The 16170-nt window shown below is 41.9% G+C and overlaps 1 protein-coding gene across 1 annotated transcript in view; it reads left to right on the top strand.

Annotated features, from left to right (window-relative positions):
• Positions 1–11501, top strand: part of LOC124035131 (ras and EF-hand domain-containing protein homolog) — a 23978-nt gene extending 12477 nt beyond the window's left edge. Inside the window, exons 7-17 of the mRNA XM_046348550.1 lie at positions 1142–1210; positions 1570–1648; positions 2327–2406; positions 3350–3671; positions 3992–4126; positions 4513–4663; positions 6135–6216; positions 6696–6810; positions 9308–9427; positions 9619–9695; positions 10382–11501. Coding sequence (XP_046204506.1) covers positions 1142–1210; positions 1570–1648; positions 2327–2406; positions 3350–3671; positions 3992–4126; positions 4513–4663; positions 6135–6216; positions 6696–6810; positions 9308–9427; positions 9619–9695; positions 10382–10487 — 1336 coding nt within the window. The 3' untranslated portion in view covers positions 10488–11501. The remainder of the gene's footprint in view (positions 1–1141; positions 1211–1569; positions 1649–2326; positions 2407–3349; positions 3672–3991; positions 4127–4512; positions 4664–6134; positions 6217–6695; positions 6811–9307; positions 9428–9618; positions 9696–10381) is intronic.
• The last annotated feature ends 4669 nt before the right edge of the window (positions 11502–16170 follow it).

The raw sequence follows: 16170 nt of genomic DNA, 5'->3' as shown, positions 1-16170 counted from the left end.
TATTCCATTAAAAAAAATCTGCTGTTTATTGTAGCTAATAGTAATTTACAACATTAACAACGTCTACACTGTGTTTCTGATCAATTCGATGTTATTTTAATGGACGAAAAAATGCTTTTCTTTCAAAAACAAGGACATTTCTAAGTGACCCCAAACTTTTGAACGGTAGTGTATGTCATGCTGTAACGTAATCTAGTGATGTCATTAGGGCTCCCGAGTGGCGCATAGGTCTAAGGCACTGCATCTCAGTGCTGGATGCATCACTACAGACCCTGGTTTGATTCCAGGCTGTGTCACAACCGGCCGTGATTGGGAGTCCCATAGGGCGGTGCACAATTGGCCCAGCGTCGTCAGGGTTAGGGTTTGGTCTGGGTAGGCCATTATTGTAAATAGGAATTTGTTCTTAACTGACTTGCCTAGTTAAATGAAGGTAATATAAAATAAAATAAATAATCTAATATCTCCTAGATGTATTACTATTTGTGAAATGATCAATCTGATTTTTCTACAGTGGCACATTGAGAATCCCAATGTACACTGAGACACACAACACACAGACACAAAGCCAAAACACACATGTGAGCACACACACGCACACAGAGCCTGTGACACCTCATCCCAGCCTGAGCTGTAAGTTCGCCTTGAGCCATCCAGTCACTCAATCAGTCAGGCAGTAGAGGCCACAGCCCCAGGCCAGTGTGACTGTGTGACTGCCTCCCTGCCTGTGTGCTTGGCTGCTCCCTCCCCTCCCTGGGGTGGTAACATGTTTCCAGGCATGGAACAGGATATCCTAGTGTGACCTCACACTCAGTCTCACAACCTGGTTACCTGGCAACCAGTCTCACACTTCGCCTTTGAACTTGTTCCAGTCAAACTAAGTTTGTGTTGTGAATGTGCCGATTCTTTGAGACTGTTGAAGTGTCTGCTTTTGTCTGCATTATTAGAATGTACATTCTCCTGTTTTTGGAGAATGAATGTATGTGTTTTGAGAGTGTGTGTAGTATGTGTTATTGTAGATTATGTAGTATGTGTTTTTAAAGGGGAATTTGTAGTATGTGTTATTATAGTTGATGTATTATGTGTTATGAGTGTTTATGAAAGTGTATGTATTAGCTGTGAATGACTGTGTTTGTATGTGCAGGGATGAGGCGATGATGAGAGACTTCTCTGATGAGAGGGAGAACCTGGAGCGACAGATAGAGATCCTACAGTAAGTCTGGCCAATCATAGTGCTTGTCTGACACATAAACAGGAACGCTGACAAATGCTCACCTAACCCACAAACAGGAATACTTCAAAACTCACAACTTGATGTCGAGTTGCCTGTATAAACTGAGGAACATGAAGTTGTAAGCCTTGGGAGTTTTGTGAGTCTTAAAGAGTTTCTGTTTTTGAAAACCTCAAATGTCATTTTCCTGAGAAGACCTGCCAACGGCTCTTTTGATCACCTCTTCCCGTTCTTGTCCTCTTCTCTCTCCTCTGTTTCTCTCCCTCTCCCCTCTCTCCTCCTCTGTTTCTCTCCCTCTTCTCTCTCCTTTGCTTCTCTCCCTCCTCTACTCCCCTCTATAGAACAGCCAACAGGAAGCTCCATGACAGTAACGACGGGCTGCGCAGTTCCCTGGAGAACACCCTCAGCAAGAGCAATAAGGTGAGGTAGACAACCACATAGCCATGGTAACACCAGCATGCTCTCTCTCTCTTGCTCTCTCCCTGCCTCTTATCTTTGTTCTTCCGTCCCTCTTTCAATTATCTCCCTATCCCACACCCCTTTCATCCCCCTCTTCCCATCACTCCCTCTCTCTTTCTCTCTGATCTCTCTGCTTTTAACGTCAGGGTTGAATTTCTAATGCCAGTCCTAAGGGCTTGTCTGTTGGTCCTTCTGTAGCTCAGTTGGTAGAGCATGGCGCTTGTAACGCCAGGGTAGTGGGTTTGATCCCCGGGACCACCCATACGTAGAATGTATGCACACATGACTGTAAGTTGCTTTGGATAAAAGCGTCTGCTAAATGGCATATATAGGAATCAACTGAGCCATGTTTGAGGCAATGACAGACAACAACAAAAACAACAGCAACAACAACATATTTCAGTCTTGACCCCTAACTCACTCTCCTCATAACCTCATAACTTCCACTCTGTCTCACACACTCTCATCTAAAGATAATTCCTATACTCACACATAGGGTTCAGTACATACAGGTCAGTGCACATGCACGTGTGCACACATAAGTATATGGACACACACCCAAACATTAACAAAAACACACCCACACACACACACAGTGACCCAGACAGTTGTGACAGTGATGTTGTGGTTGTGTTTCAGCGTGGTAGCAGTGCTTCCCCAGCCAGCACCATTAGCAGGAGGAGCAAGAGTATCTGTTACTCATCTCCATACCGTGACAGGTAAGACAGAACTGGACTAGCAACAGCCTGCTGGTGTGTCCAGATAATATACTCTAATACAGGTACACACTGCACACGTACATGTGTATGTTCAAACTCAAGTTTATGTACAATTATTATCAGGTGGAAGATTAGCATTGGTGTGTATTGGCGTGTTTGCATTGTATACTCATAGCCATCCATACAGGACTCATAGCCATCCATACACAAAACAGCACAGTCTATGTTCTAGCTTGGTTGTTGGAGCTGCAGAATTCTCTGGCACGTTATTTAATTGTCAGCCATTTTTTCTGTTAATGCAAGTCAGTGCTAGTTTGACCACCAGAGGGCATCTTTGAGAAGCATTTGATAGTCTTCCATATTGGCATTACAAGAGAATTTAACTTCTCTAGGGTAGGGGGCAGCATTCGGAATTTTGGATGAAAAGTATGCCCAAATTAAACAGCCGCTACTCGGGCCCAGAAGATATGATATGCATATAACTGGTAGATTTGGATAGAAAACACTCTAGTTTCCAAAACTGTTAAAATAGTGTCTGTGAGTATAACAGAACTGATTTGGCAGGCGAAAACCTGAGAAAAATCAATTACAGTATCCATTGACTTAGGACTCAATTTGCAGTTCCTATGCCTTCCACTAGATGTCAACAGTATTTATAAATTGTTTCATGCTTGTATTCTTATAAATGAGGGAGTAAGACCAGTCTGAATGAGTGGACCAGCGACGGGTGGCATAATGTCAAATTTGTCATTTGGAACCACTCGAAATGATTGGTCATATAAAAACCTTGTGACCCAGATGCATAATGAGTGCTCTAACTCCCCCCTGCGGTGGTCTGGAGCAATGAAGCTGTGATTCCGATGAACCACTGTAGTGAGAAAAGGTTTCTGTTTCGAGTAGCCTATGTGGATGTTGAGAATGATGTCTGTCTATACTGTCCCAGGTTCTACCAGGCGGGTGTGGATGGTGTGGATGCGGACGGAGACCACCTGGGCCTTTGTGGAGGTGAAGGTGGTAGGAGTTCTCTGGGGTGTCGGCGGCCCAGTCTGGACACCCTAGCCCTGGCTCTGTGTGACCCGGCCATGCAGGTAAAACGCAGCAGCGAGGTAGACAGCCTGCCCGAGAGCTCCCTAGACAGTGGCATGTCCACCCTGCGTGGCTTCAACAACGAATATGACTCTGAGCAGGAGGTGAAAGGGCACGAGGAGGAACAGAGGGTGGCAGGGAACACAGACAGCCTGGCGGGGGGCCACTCTGACAATGACGTAAGACACATAAACATACAGTAATACACATACACACACACTACACCATACACACACACAAGCACTACATACAAACACACACACATAGACTATGCCGTATTACACACATACATGTATGCACTATACGCACACACACAGACACATGCTTATTACACACACAGACACTCAAACACACACACACTTTACAGTAATGCACAACACACACACACACACAAAAAGACAGTATACACTCATCGTCATCCACTTGTACTACATACACTTATTGTTACTGATAACGCTCATTATGTATTGATGTTAATACGATAGTGTTAATGTGTCAGGTTGCAGAGATGCGAGATGAGATGGTGTTTGGATCAGACAGTGATTCTGTCCTGGACTGGAAACCTTTGGAGTCAGTCAGCCGGACCAGCTCTGGAGTGTCCACACGCAAAGCCCTCTCTGCCATCACCAATGAGGTACAGGACAGAGGGCAGTGGTGTAAGAAGAGAGGAGAGTGTAAATCCTGGATTGTAGAACTAAAATAAAAGCTAATTTTGGAGCTTTAAAACCATTTTAAAAATAAACAGACACTTGGCGGAATTACTTGGTTAGCAGGCAGACGTAGTAGAAAACACTTGAGCGTAAATGGTTGACTTAGTTCAGGAGAAACTGTTGATTGTTGACTATGCATGACAAGTGAGTTAACATCATTCCAGTATTATGACATGGTCCGGTACAATACAGTCAAGGTGTGCCTTTAACCTCTTTCACTTTCTTTCTTTCGCTCTCGCTCCCTCTCGTGCTTTCTCTTCCTCTCACTCTCTCTGTGTCTCCCTCCCCCTCTCTCTCTCTGTGTGTATAGGGTAAAGAGAAGGAGTCAGCTGACCTGGGATATATGACATCAGAGAAGGCCTACAGGGTGGTGTTGGCTGGCGATGCAGCGGTGGGCAAGTCCAGCTTCCTGCTCCGCCTCTGCAAGAACGAGTTCCGAGGAAACACCAGCGCCACCCTGGGTGGGTGTGTCAGCGTACCTGTGTTAGCTCTCACCTGCTTACAGTATCATTCTATCCACACATTACTTTTGACTGTAAATGGTGAACAAGGAGTTTGTCTAGCTGGACCGCTCGGGCTCGGTTAAGCACGCTTTCACACTACTTTCCCCAACACAGCTTAGCTTGTGAAGTCTCCAAAGGTTCTATTTTTTTATTTGAATTTTCTTATTTAACTTTTAATTTAACCATTGAGATTTAAAATATATATTTTCTAGAGCGTCCTGGCCAAGATAGGCAGCACCAAGTCATTACAAAAATTACAGACAAACAACATGAAAAACTACAAGTAATCTAGTAAGAGTATAACAAAATCAAAAACAGCTAATTAAAAACATTGACAGGTCAGGGAATCAGTCTCAAGATCATTCTACAGTGATTTAAAAATACCAATCGGGACAAGTTCTTCCAGTTTAAAAGTATTTTGTAAGGCGTTCCAAGACGATGGCGCAGAGTACATAAAATCCCTTTAACCAAATTCAGTTCGGACATTTGGAACAGTTAGCAGGATAAAGTCCAGCGAACGAAGGGAATACCCACCACATTTCTGAACAATAAAAATGCCGAAATAAAAAGGTTGTAAACCCAAAATGGCTTTGTAAATAAAAGTATACCAGTGATGAAGCCTACGAGTGACTAGAGAAGGCCTGGTATACAAAGTGCAGTGGTGCGTAGAGATTTTGCAGTTTAAATTAAATCTCAAAGCGCATGGTAAAGGGTGTCAATTGATCTCAAACACTGAGCTCAAACACTGATATATAGAATATCCCCATAGTCTAGTAAAGGCATAAATGTAGCTGATACTAGCCTCCTTCTGGCTTCAAAAGAAAATCAGGCCGTATTCCTAAAATAAAATCCCAATTTCAGCTTCAAAGTGGTGCAATTTAAAAGAGAGGCCGTCATCAATTAAAATTCCAAGATATTTACATGAGGTTACAATCTCAATCTCCTTGCCCTGACAGGTAGTAATAGGTGAAAGGTTCAGAGGTCTATTTCTTGCTTTAGAAAACACCATTAGTTTAGTTTTGTCAGTATTGAGGATAAGCTTCAATCTACACAAGGTATGTTGATCAGCATAAAAAGCAGTTTGCAAGTTCTGGAAAGCACAACAGTAAATAACAGTATCATCAGCATAAAAATTAAGTTGTGCATTTTGGACATTTTTGTCTAAATCATTTATATAAATAATGAATAAGAGAGGACCAAGTACAGAGCCTTGGGGCACACCATTAAAGACATAAGCCCATCAAATTGAGTGCACTGAGTTCTATCAGACAGATAGTTAGCAAACCATGCAACTGCATGCTCTATCCCATGGTGCTGGTCAAGTATGCATGCCTAGTTGCCTGGGACAGATATAGAATGCATATTTAGATTGTAATGGGATTGTCTTTTGGAGTAGTGTGTTTGAACATCCTCTTGTGTTGATCCTCAGGGGTGGACTTTCAGATGAAGACTCTAGTAGTGGATGGAGAGCCCACCCTACTACAGTTGTGGGACACAGCAGGCCAGGAGAGGTGTGTGTGTGTGTGTGTGTGTGTGTGTGTGTGTGTGTGTGTGTGTGTGTGTGTGTGTGTGTGTGTGTGTGTGTGTGTGTGTGTGTGTGTGTGTGTGTGTGTGTGTGTGTGTGTGTGTGTGTGTGTGTGTGTGTGTGTGTGTGTGTGTGTGTGTGTGTGTGTGTGCATGTGCGTGTGAATGTGCGTGTGCGTGTGGACACGTTTTACTATATTTGTGAGAACCAAAAGTCCTCACAAGAATAGTAAACCAACAATTATTCAGAGAAGTGAGGACATTTTGGTCCTCACTTGTAAAAAGGCTAGTTTAGGGGTTAGGTTTAGTGTCAGGGTAGATTTAGGGTTAGAGTCAGGGGTTAGTGAGAGTTGTGTGTGTGTGTTTGCATGCATGCGTGTGTTAGTGAACATGTCTATTTCAGCCAATCTATGTAGTGGTGCTCTGTTAACCTCTGTTAACCTATCCCTGTGTGTGTGTGTCCTAGATTCCGCAGCATTGCGAAGTCGTACTTCAGACGAGCCGACGGGGTCCTCCTGCTGTATGATGTCACCTGTGAAAAGAGCTTTCTCAACGTGAGAGAATGGGTGGACATGATTGAGGTAGTAATGATTTATATAATACATTTTTACATCCAATTGATATGACACTATTCCAAGATGCTCAAAGCACTTCACATTTTTTTATTTTTTTTATTTAACTAGGCAAGTCAGTTAAAAACAAATTCTTATTTACAAAGACAGCCTACCGGGGAACAGGGGTTAACTGCCTTGGTCAGGGGCAGAACGACATATTTTTACCTCGTCAGCTCGTGGATTCGATCCAGCAACCTTTCGGTTATTGGGCCAACGCTCTAACCACATATTAAGGACCAAATTCACCCTATCCGCCACCAATGTGTAGCACACATCTGGGTGATACCACGGGATGTAAACATTTTGGGAGGAGAATGACTGTGAGAAAGTCGGTTCGGGTGACTTTTAAAATGACATCCTACTCCAAAATGAATGAATATAAACATTTAAAAGATATGGCAAGTAGAAATCAAACTGGATGGACATCAGAAGTAGAGGAAGGCCAGGGTTAAAAACAAATCAAATATAAGTATTGTAAAATAGATTGTGTCTGTAAAATGTGTATAGTATGTATAAGCTGGAAGTAGAAGCCTAAGTGTTATTGTTTAATAGTTTACTCTAATTAAGGGGAGGGGTGATAGGGTTTGCGGGGAATAATAGAGGAAGGCATATTTTTTTTAAAGTGTGTATGTATGTATATGTATGTATTTTTATATATATGTACATGTGTGGGTATGTGTATGTATATATATATATATATATATATATATATATATATATATATATATACAGTGCCTTGCGAAAGTATTTGGCCTGGATATGTTTATTTTTGAACCATTCCATTGTAGATTTTGCTTTATGTTTTGGATCATTGTCTTGTTGGAAGACAAATCTCCGTCCCAGTCTCAGGTCTTTTGCAGACTCCATCAGGTTTTCTTCCAGAATGGTCCTGTATTTGGCTCCATCCATCTTCCCATCAATTTTTGCCATCTTCCCTGTCCCTGCTGAAGAAAAGCAGGCCCAAACCATGATGCTGCCACCACCATGTTTGACAGTGGGGATGATGTGTTCAGGGTGATGAGCTGTGTTGCATTTATGCCAAACATAACGTTTTGCATTGTTGCCAAAAAGTTCAATTTTGGTTTCATCTAACCAGAGCACCTTCTTCCACATGTATGGTGTGTCTCCCAGGTGGCTTGTGGCAAACTGTAAATGACACTTTTTATGGATATCTTTAAGAAATGGCTTTCTTCTTGCCACCCTTCCATAAAGGCCAGATTTGTGCAATATACGACTGATTGTTGTCCTATGGACAGAGTCTCCCACCTCAGCTGTAGATCTCTGCAGTTCATCCAGAGTGATCATGGGCCTCTTGGCTGCATCTCTGATCAGTCTTCTCCTAGTATGAGCTGAAAGTTTAGAGGGACGGCCAGGTCTTGGTAGATTTGCAGTGGTCTGATACTCCTTCCATTTCAATATTATCGCTTGCACAGTGTTCCTTGGGATGTTTAAAGCTTGGGAAATCTTTTTGTATCCAAATCCGGCTTTAAACGTCTTCACAACAGTATCTCGGACCTGCCTGGTGTTCCTTGTTCTTCATGATGCTTTTAACGGACCTCTGAGACTATCACAGTGCAGGTGCATTTATACGGAGACTTGATTACACAGAGGTGGATTGTATTTATCATCATTAGTCATTTAGGTCAACATTGGATCATTCAGAGATCCTCACTGAACTTCTGGAGAGAGTTTGCTGCACTGAAAGTAAAGGGGCTGAATAATTTTGCACGCCCAATTTTTCCGTTTTTGATTTGTTAAAAAAGTTTGAAATATCCAATAAATGTCGTTCCACTTCATGATTGTGTCCCACTTGTTGTTGATTCTTCACAAAACAATACAGTTTTATATCTTTATGTTTGAAGCCTGAAATGTGGCAAAAGGTCGCAAAGTTCAAGGGGGGCGAATACTTTCGCAAGGCACTGTATATATATTTACCCCGAAAATAAAAGGGGGATTGGAAACGATGCAGAAAATTACATCGATGGAAGCAACAATCTATCCGCAATATTAAAGCTGATTCACCCTAAAAATAAAAATAAACATTTAAAATGTCATTTCCCCCTACAGAAATGTACCCAATATAACAATAGTCCATATTATCAGGCAGGTGTGCTATTTGGTAATCATTATTATCACCTGGTGTAGCCCACCTGATGCAGCATATATGGCTATAAATAATTAGGCTGAGGATTGCCGATTTACCCCATTGGGCTAATCATTAACCAGATCACAAACTCTAAAGTCTAAACATTAGGCTATCATGTTGCTAGTTATAGCAATATCCCACTGGGCAAAAACATGTTGAAGCAATGCTGTGTCCATTTCATTGCAGTGTTGAGTTGTGTGATAAGTGTGTGCATCCCATTTGGGACACACTCAGTTTTGAGTTTTGGATAGCAGTGTTGTTGTGTTTGTTGTCGGTGTTGTTGGCCTGTGTTTTAACCTGCTGTCCATCTGTGTTCAGGACGTGTCCCAGGATGACATTCCCATCATGCTAGTTGGAAATAAGTGTGACCTGAGGGAGCAAGCGCTACAGGACAGTGTCACCTGTGTCCCCACCAGCTTCGGAGAGAAGCTGGCCATGGTGAGAACACTCAACCCCAACGTCTTACTTAAACCTTTACATTAAGTTACATTTACATTTGTCATTTAGCAGATTGTTTTATCCAGAGGGATTTACAGTCACGTCTAGTTGTACCCTAGAATATAGCCTGGTCAGGTCAATGTATGGAACTTCGGCCTGATTTGAGAGTTGCGTTGTTTGTTTCCTTTCAGACATATAATGCCCTCTTCTGTGAGACCAGTGCTAAAGACGGATCTAATGTCATAGAGGCCGTGCTGCATCTGGCCAGGTAAGAAATACCGGATCCTAGACATCTCTGTTTTCTCTCTCTGCTAAGTGATTTACCTGTAAATGTGTTGCTCCTTAGAGTACTCTCTGATCTGACTGAGTTGGATACTTTTAAATATTTTTTTACAGGTCCAAAATGTAGAACAACATGTAAAGTTTTGCTGGCCTCTAGTGTGCAAGAGTGTTCTGCACTCTAATTAAGCAATAAGGCACGAACGAGGGGGTGTGGTATATGGCCAGTATACCACGGCTAAGGGCTGTTCTTACGTATGACGCATTGGAGTGCCTGGACACAGCCTTTAGCCGTGGTATATTGGCCATATACCACAAACCCCCGAGGTGCCTTATTGATATTATAAACTGGTTACCAACGTAATTAGAGCAGTAAAATGAATGTTCTGTCATACCCATGGTATACGGTCTGATATACCACAGCTGTCAGCCAATCAGCATTCAGGGCTCGAACCACCCAGTTTATTATGCCCATAAGCAATAAGCACCTCGGGGGTTTGTAAGTTCCGAGTTGCGTCGTGCCTAACAACAGCCCTTAGCCGTGGTAAATTGGCCATATACCACACCTCTCGGGCCTTATTGCTTAATTATACTAATGCCAATACAGTGGAAGTATGCCTTTAACTCTTTCTATATTATTATTCTCTTTTGTTCTCATTCCCCCCCCCCTATCAGAGAGATGACCAAGCAGGTTCATGGGGATGAGAACCAGGAGTCTGTGACTAACCTCTACAGATGTCCCAACAAGAAGATGCCCACTGTCACCTGCTGCACAGGATAAGAAACCACACAGGAACACTACTAGAGTAACCAAAACTCAGCACCAGAGCAACCACAGCAACAGAACACCACAATACAAGAATACTGTCAGCAAAGACAGAACAAGAGAAAAATAAGACTTCAGAAGAACAGAACACAGGAGAATCCAGTCAGAACACTTGAGTACCATAGCACTAGAATGTCAAACAGCTTATTTTCTCGTATGAGATCAACTGTGCTTGTTTTAAGCTGTGTGTGCATGCGTGCACGATTATGCAATTATATGTTTGCATGAGTACATGTGTCTTCTTATGAAGCCTCTGTGTCGAAGCCATGGTCATTTGTATTGCAGATAGCTATTGTATATATCAATGTACAGGTAGTGTCTGAAAAGTACCATGTACTGGCAAATTATATTCTCAACAAGTCACTAGAAAGCTTGGGATAGCAGCAATTTACATGACAGATATGATGAGGAGAGACAAATGCATGTGATAGGTGGTGAACAGGAGGGTGGGGAAATGTTATTTTTACAATGGAAGAATGATCTTATTAGCAAGCTGTTTATTGCTAAGGGATAAGGCTGAGGGAGGACCTACAGTTTAGTAGATATAAATATAGAATTTCATTCTAGTTTTGTGATAGTAGACACAGTAGTGTCAGAAACATCCTCCATGTACAACATTTGTGATAAAGAGTAACAACTGCATGTCAAGGAAGGAGTGTCATGATTATCAGTTGAATTCTGATTGTAGGAGCCAAGAGCAACATCTGGAGAGAATGATGTGATTGGATGACCGTGGGAGGAGCAAAATGTCAAATGTATGAATGTGGTGTGAATGAATGGGGCACATTTTATTTCTGTGTGTATATTGTAAAATATTGTTATCATTAATATATTATGTAATGTTAGACTTGCCATTTGGACCTCTCCTGGGTCACTAATGATGTCACTGTGAGCCCACACCTGTCTGTCTGAGCCCTCTGTGTGGTCATACTCAAAGCGCTTTACTATTAAAATGTAGCATGAACAAAACCCAACGTGATATGACTTCCCTTATCCAGGCAGAGTCTGAACATAATATTTCATGCTGAATATATACAGTGCCTTGCGAAAGTATTCGGCCCCCTTGAACTTTGCGACCTTTTGCCACATTTCAGGCTTCAAACATAAAGATATAAAACTGTATGTTTTTGTGAAGAATCAACAACAAGTGGGACACAATCATGAAGTGGAATGACATTTATTGGATATTTCAAACTTTTTTAACAAATCAAAAACGGAAAAATTGGGCGTGCACAATTATTCAGCCCCCTTAAGTTAATACTTTGTTGCGCCACCTTTTGCTGCAATTACAGCTGTAAGTCGCTTGGGGTATGTCTCTATCAGTTTTGCACATCGAGAGACTGACATTTTTTCCCATTCCTCCTTGCAAAACAGCTCAAGCTCAGTGAGGTTGGATGGAGAGCATTTTTGAACAGCAGTTTTCAGTTCTTTCCACAGATTCTCGATTGGATTCAGGTCTGGACTTTGACTTGGCCATTCTAACACCTGGATATGTTTATTTTTGAACCATTCCATTGTAGATTTTGCTTTATGTTTTGGATCATTGTCTTGTTGGAAGACAAATCTCCGTCCCAGTCTCAGGTCTTTTGCAGACTCCATCAGGTTTTCTTCCAGAATGGTCCTGTATTTGGCTCCATCCATCTTCCCATCAATTTTAACCATCTTCCCTGTCCCTGCTGAAGAAAAGCAGGCCCAAACCATGATGCTGCCACCACCATTTTGACAGTAGGGATGGTGTGTTCAGGGTGATGAGCTGTGTTGCTTTTACGCCAAACATAACGTTTTGCATTGTTGCCAAAAAGTTCCATTTTGGTTTCATCTGACCAGAGCACCTTCTTCCACATGTTTGATGTGTCTCCCAGGTGGCTTGTGGCAAACTTTAAACAACACTTTTTATGGATATCTTTAAGAAATGGCTTTCTTCTTGCCACTCTTCCATAAAGGCCAGATTTGTGCAAAATACGACTGATTGTTGTCCTATGGACAGAGTCTCCCACCTCAGCTGTAGATCTCGGCAGTTCATCCAGAGTGATCATGGGCCTCTTGGCTGCATCTCTGATCAGTCTTCTCCTTGTATGAGCTGAAAGTTTAGAGGGACGGCCAGGTCTTGGTAGATTTGCAGTGGTCTGATACTCCTTCCATTTCAATATTATCGCTTGCACAGTGCTCCTTGGGATGTTTAAAGCTTGGGAAATCTTTTTGTATCCAAATCCGGCTTCAAACTTCTTCACAACAGTATCTCGGACCTGCCTGGTGTGTTCCTTGTTCTTCATGATGCTTTTAACGGACCTCTGAGACTATCACAGTGCAGGTGCAATTATACGGAGACTTGATTACACAGAGGTGGATTGTATTTATCATCATTAGTCATTTAGGTCAACATTGGATCATTCAGAGATCCTCACTGAACTTCTGGAGAGAGTTTGCTGCACTGAAAGTAAAGGGGCTGAATAATTTTGTCACGCCCAATTTTTCAGTTTTTGATTTGTTAAAAAAGTTTGAAATATCCAACAAATGTCGTTCCACTTCATGATTGTGTCCCACTTGTTGTTGATTCTTCACAAAAAAATACAGTTTTATATCTTTATGTTTGAAGCCTGAAATGTGGCAAAAGGTCGCAATGTTCAAGGGGGCCGAATACTTTCGCAAGGCACTGTATACACAGTATATTTCATGTTGAGGGCATGGAGTATAAAATAAGTTATAATATAATTTATCTGGAGTGTTATCTACTCTCTTGCTCGGTCACACACACGCATACACAAACACACACCCCAAATATCCACAGAGAGTCACTTCCTGGGGAAAATAAATTAAACAATCAGATAACTTCTTAAATTTGATTTGTTAGGACACCCGTGTCACCCATATTCCCTGAGCATTTTTACGAGGAGCTGCAGCATGTGCCAGCATTTATTCAGGCCATTTGTGTCTGGAAGTCTGGCACAGAGCCCAGCCCCACCTCCCATTAGTTTACATTTTCATGAGCTTGATGAGGCGAGCCTAGTCATTTGTCAAACAAAATGTGGGGTGGGGCAGGCAGGCAGGCAGGCATGGGATAAATAATGTGTAGCAGGCAAGGTTATTGTTTGGAATGGATTAATTAATTTGATGTGGGCGGAACAGAAGCGTGTCCTAAGTGGAAATCAACAGGGTATTTTTCATATTCACAGAGCTGAGTCCCACGACTTCACCGTTGAATGGGTTTCAGCCCTGGGTTTGACCCCTGGCACTTGTTTACATGATTTATAAGACACTGGTAATAACTTTATAACAACCTCTGTCTTGGATGGTGTTCTTCTCCCTGTGACGAAGTGCTTAGAGTGGGTTGAAGGAGGGTGATGATGGCCTTCATGATTCTGGATCTCTCACACTGAAGAGCTGTTATTATCAACCCCCCTTCAGCTATCAGCAGGGCTTCTGAAAAGATTGTCCTTGTATGAATCTCTAATACACATAACACTCAACCATACCTTATAGAACAAGCACACACAAATTACAAACTCACATGTGCACACACATACACCATTCACAGTCTGACAGGTAGTATTTAGGCTAATCACACGTCTTTAATGAACATTGTCTAGCACTACGACATCAACATAGGATCAAAACCCCTTAAACCTGTAATATTACCAGAAACACATCAGCAGTCCAACTAAATCAGAACATCCCGCCATCTGGAGAGGTCAGTGGTCGTTGGAGAGGCCATCGGACTGTGTGGAACTCTGGGGCAGCAGACTGTGTGGAACTCCACACCTCCAACTATTCTCCCCCAAGGCTGTCCTGCCTGGGGTATCAATCACATTATGACAATGTCATCGTCATAGATTATTTAACCATGTCACATAATCTGTGGGGCATACTGTTTTTAGACGTTTTTAAAATCTATGATTAACTGAAGATACGCAAACGTAAACCTAGGCCTGGTTTGAGATCATTTATCTCACATTATGACCGAGGTGAATAATAGTGTAAACTCTTTGTCCATCTGACATAACTCTTTGATGTCAAATGTTACATTATATTATATTTCATGTCATGTCTGGAGGGGTAAGAATGCCCAGCTGTACAGGTCACGGGATTAATATGAGTAATAACCCAGGGGAAGGCTCTGTGCTGGTACAAATTATGTTTAATAATACCATATGTGACTCATAACCTGGATTCTGGCTCTTTACATAGCAACATTTTAATATCTGTTTTTTTTTTTACATTGGATAAAAGTATAGACTCAGAGCTACAAAATGGTATATCATACACTGCATTTGAGGAAACAAATTAATTATGTTTTGAAAGTTGATAAACTCATGTAAACTCATTTTTGAGAAAACTGTCTTTCAATGTTTTGGTACTACTATTAGAGAGCCCTTCTTTGTCTACACCCATTCAGCATTGTTCACACCCTCTTAACAGGCTGACCACATCGCTCGCGTCATGTGCGTGAGCGTTGCAAAATATATTTAGAAATCTATGTTATTCAATTATTGCGCCAACGAGCGTATGCGTTGCCAAGGGCTAAAATAGAAGTCATACCTATTTCTGACGCAGATTGCGCTGCAAGTCCTGCCTCTCCCATCTCCTCATTGGTTTATAGAAGCAGGTACCCACGTGCCATCTCCTCATTGGTTATACCCACGTGGTTGATTGAAAGACGAACTGTTGCCGGTTGTCGTGGTAAAACTATGAACTAGATGCCAATCACTGTATAAGTTAAATGATGAAACGGCCTGGAAGGAGGAGGGATGACTGGAAACGATTCGGTTGACCGTTTTTATGTGTGGACTAATTGTTGGAGTAGAGGTCCTTGTGCATTTCAGGTAAAAAACAACCTAATGTTTATATCCCAGGACTAATTAACAAGCAACAGCAAGCTAGCTAAATAGGTCAAATTAGCTAGCAAGTGCAAGCTAACTAGCTAAATTGCCATAAATGTTTAATGCTTTTCAACCTGTCCCCAAATTAATGTAATTGGTTCAGAGTATGTTGTGATATTTTAACCTGCGTGTTGTGATCGCGTTTGGTGTGGGGGGACAAAAGATATATATGCAAGATGGCGCACGAGCGCAGCCGGTTTGGGTTCCGTGTTAGCCCCTCCCTCCTGTACAAACTAACTTCTGTTGTCACGTTATGACCTTAGTTCCTTTGTTTTGTCTTTTGTTTTAGTATGGTCAGGATGTGAGTTGGGTGGGTTGTCTATGTTAGTTTTTCTATGATTTTCTATTTCTGTGTTTGGCCTGTTATGGTTCTCAATCAGAGGCAGCTGTCAATCATTGTCCCTGATTGAGAATCATATTTAGGTAGCCTGTTTTTGATTGTGTTTTGTGGGTGGTTATTTTCAGTCTTTGTGTGTCTGCACCAGACAGAACTGTTTCGGGTTTGTTTCTTTGTTGTTTGTTATTCAGTGTTCAGTTTTTTAATGAAATAAATCATGAACACTTACCACGCTGCACCTTGGTCCTCACCTTCTTCCCAAGACAGCCGTTACATCTGTACTAACTAACTCCCAGACATTTAGAGAGAACAGCTCACTGAACATTACTCGCCCTAGCAGAGCTGATTAGGCTGTTATGTTATCCAGAGCGTTGGTGACTTCAACTGTGCTGTCAGATTGTCCATTTGTCCATCGTCCATAAAT

The sequence above is a fragment of the Oncorhynchus gorbuscha genome, linkage group LG05, assembly GCF_021184085.1.
Source record: "Oncorhynchus gorbuscha isolate QuinsamMale2020 ecotype Even-year linkage group LG05, OgorEven_v1.0, whole genome shotgun sequence".
NCBI lineage: Eukaryota > Metazoa > Chordata > Actinopteri > Salmoniformes > Salmonidae > Oncorhynchus > Oncorhynchus gorbuscha.
The sequence above is the reverse complement of the archived record's forward strand: the minus strand, read 5'-3'. Positions and strand labels throughout refer to the sequence as shown.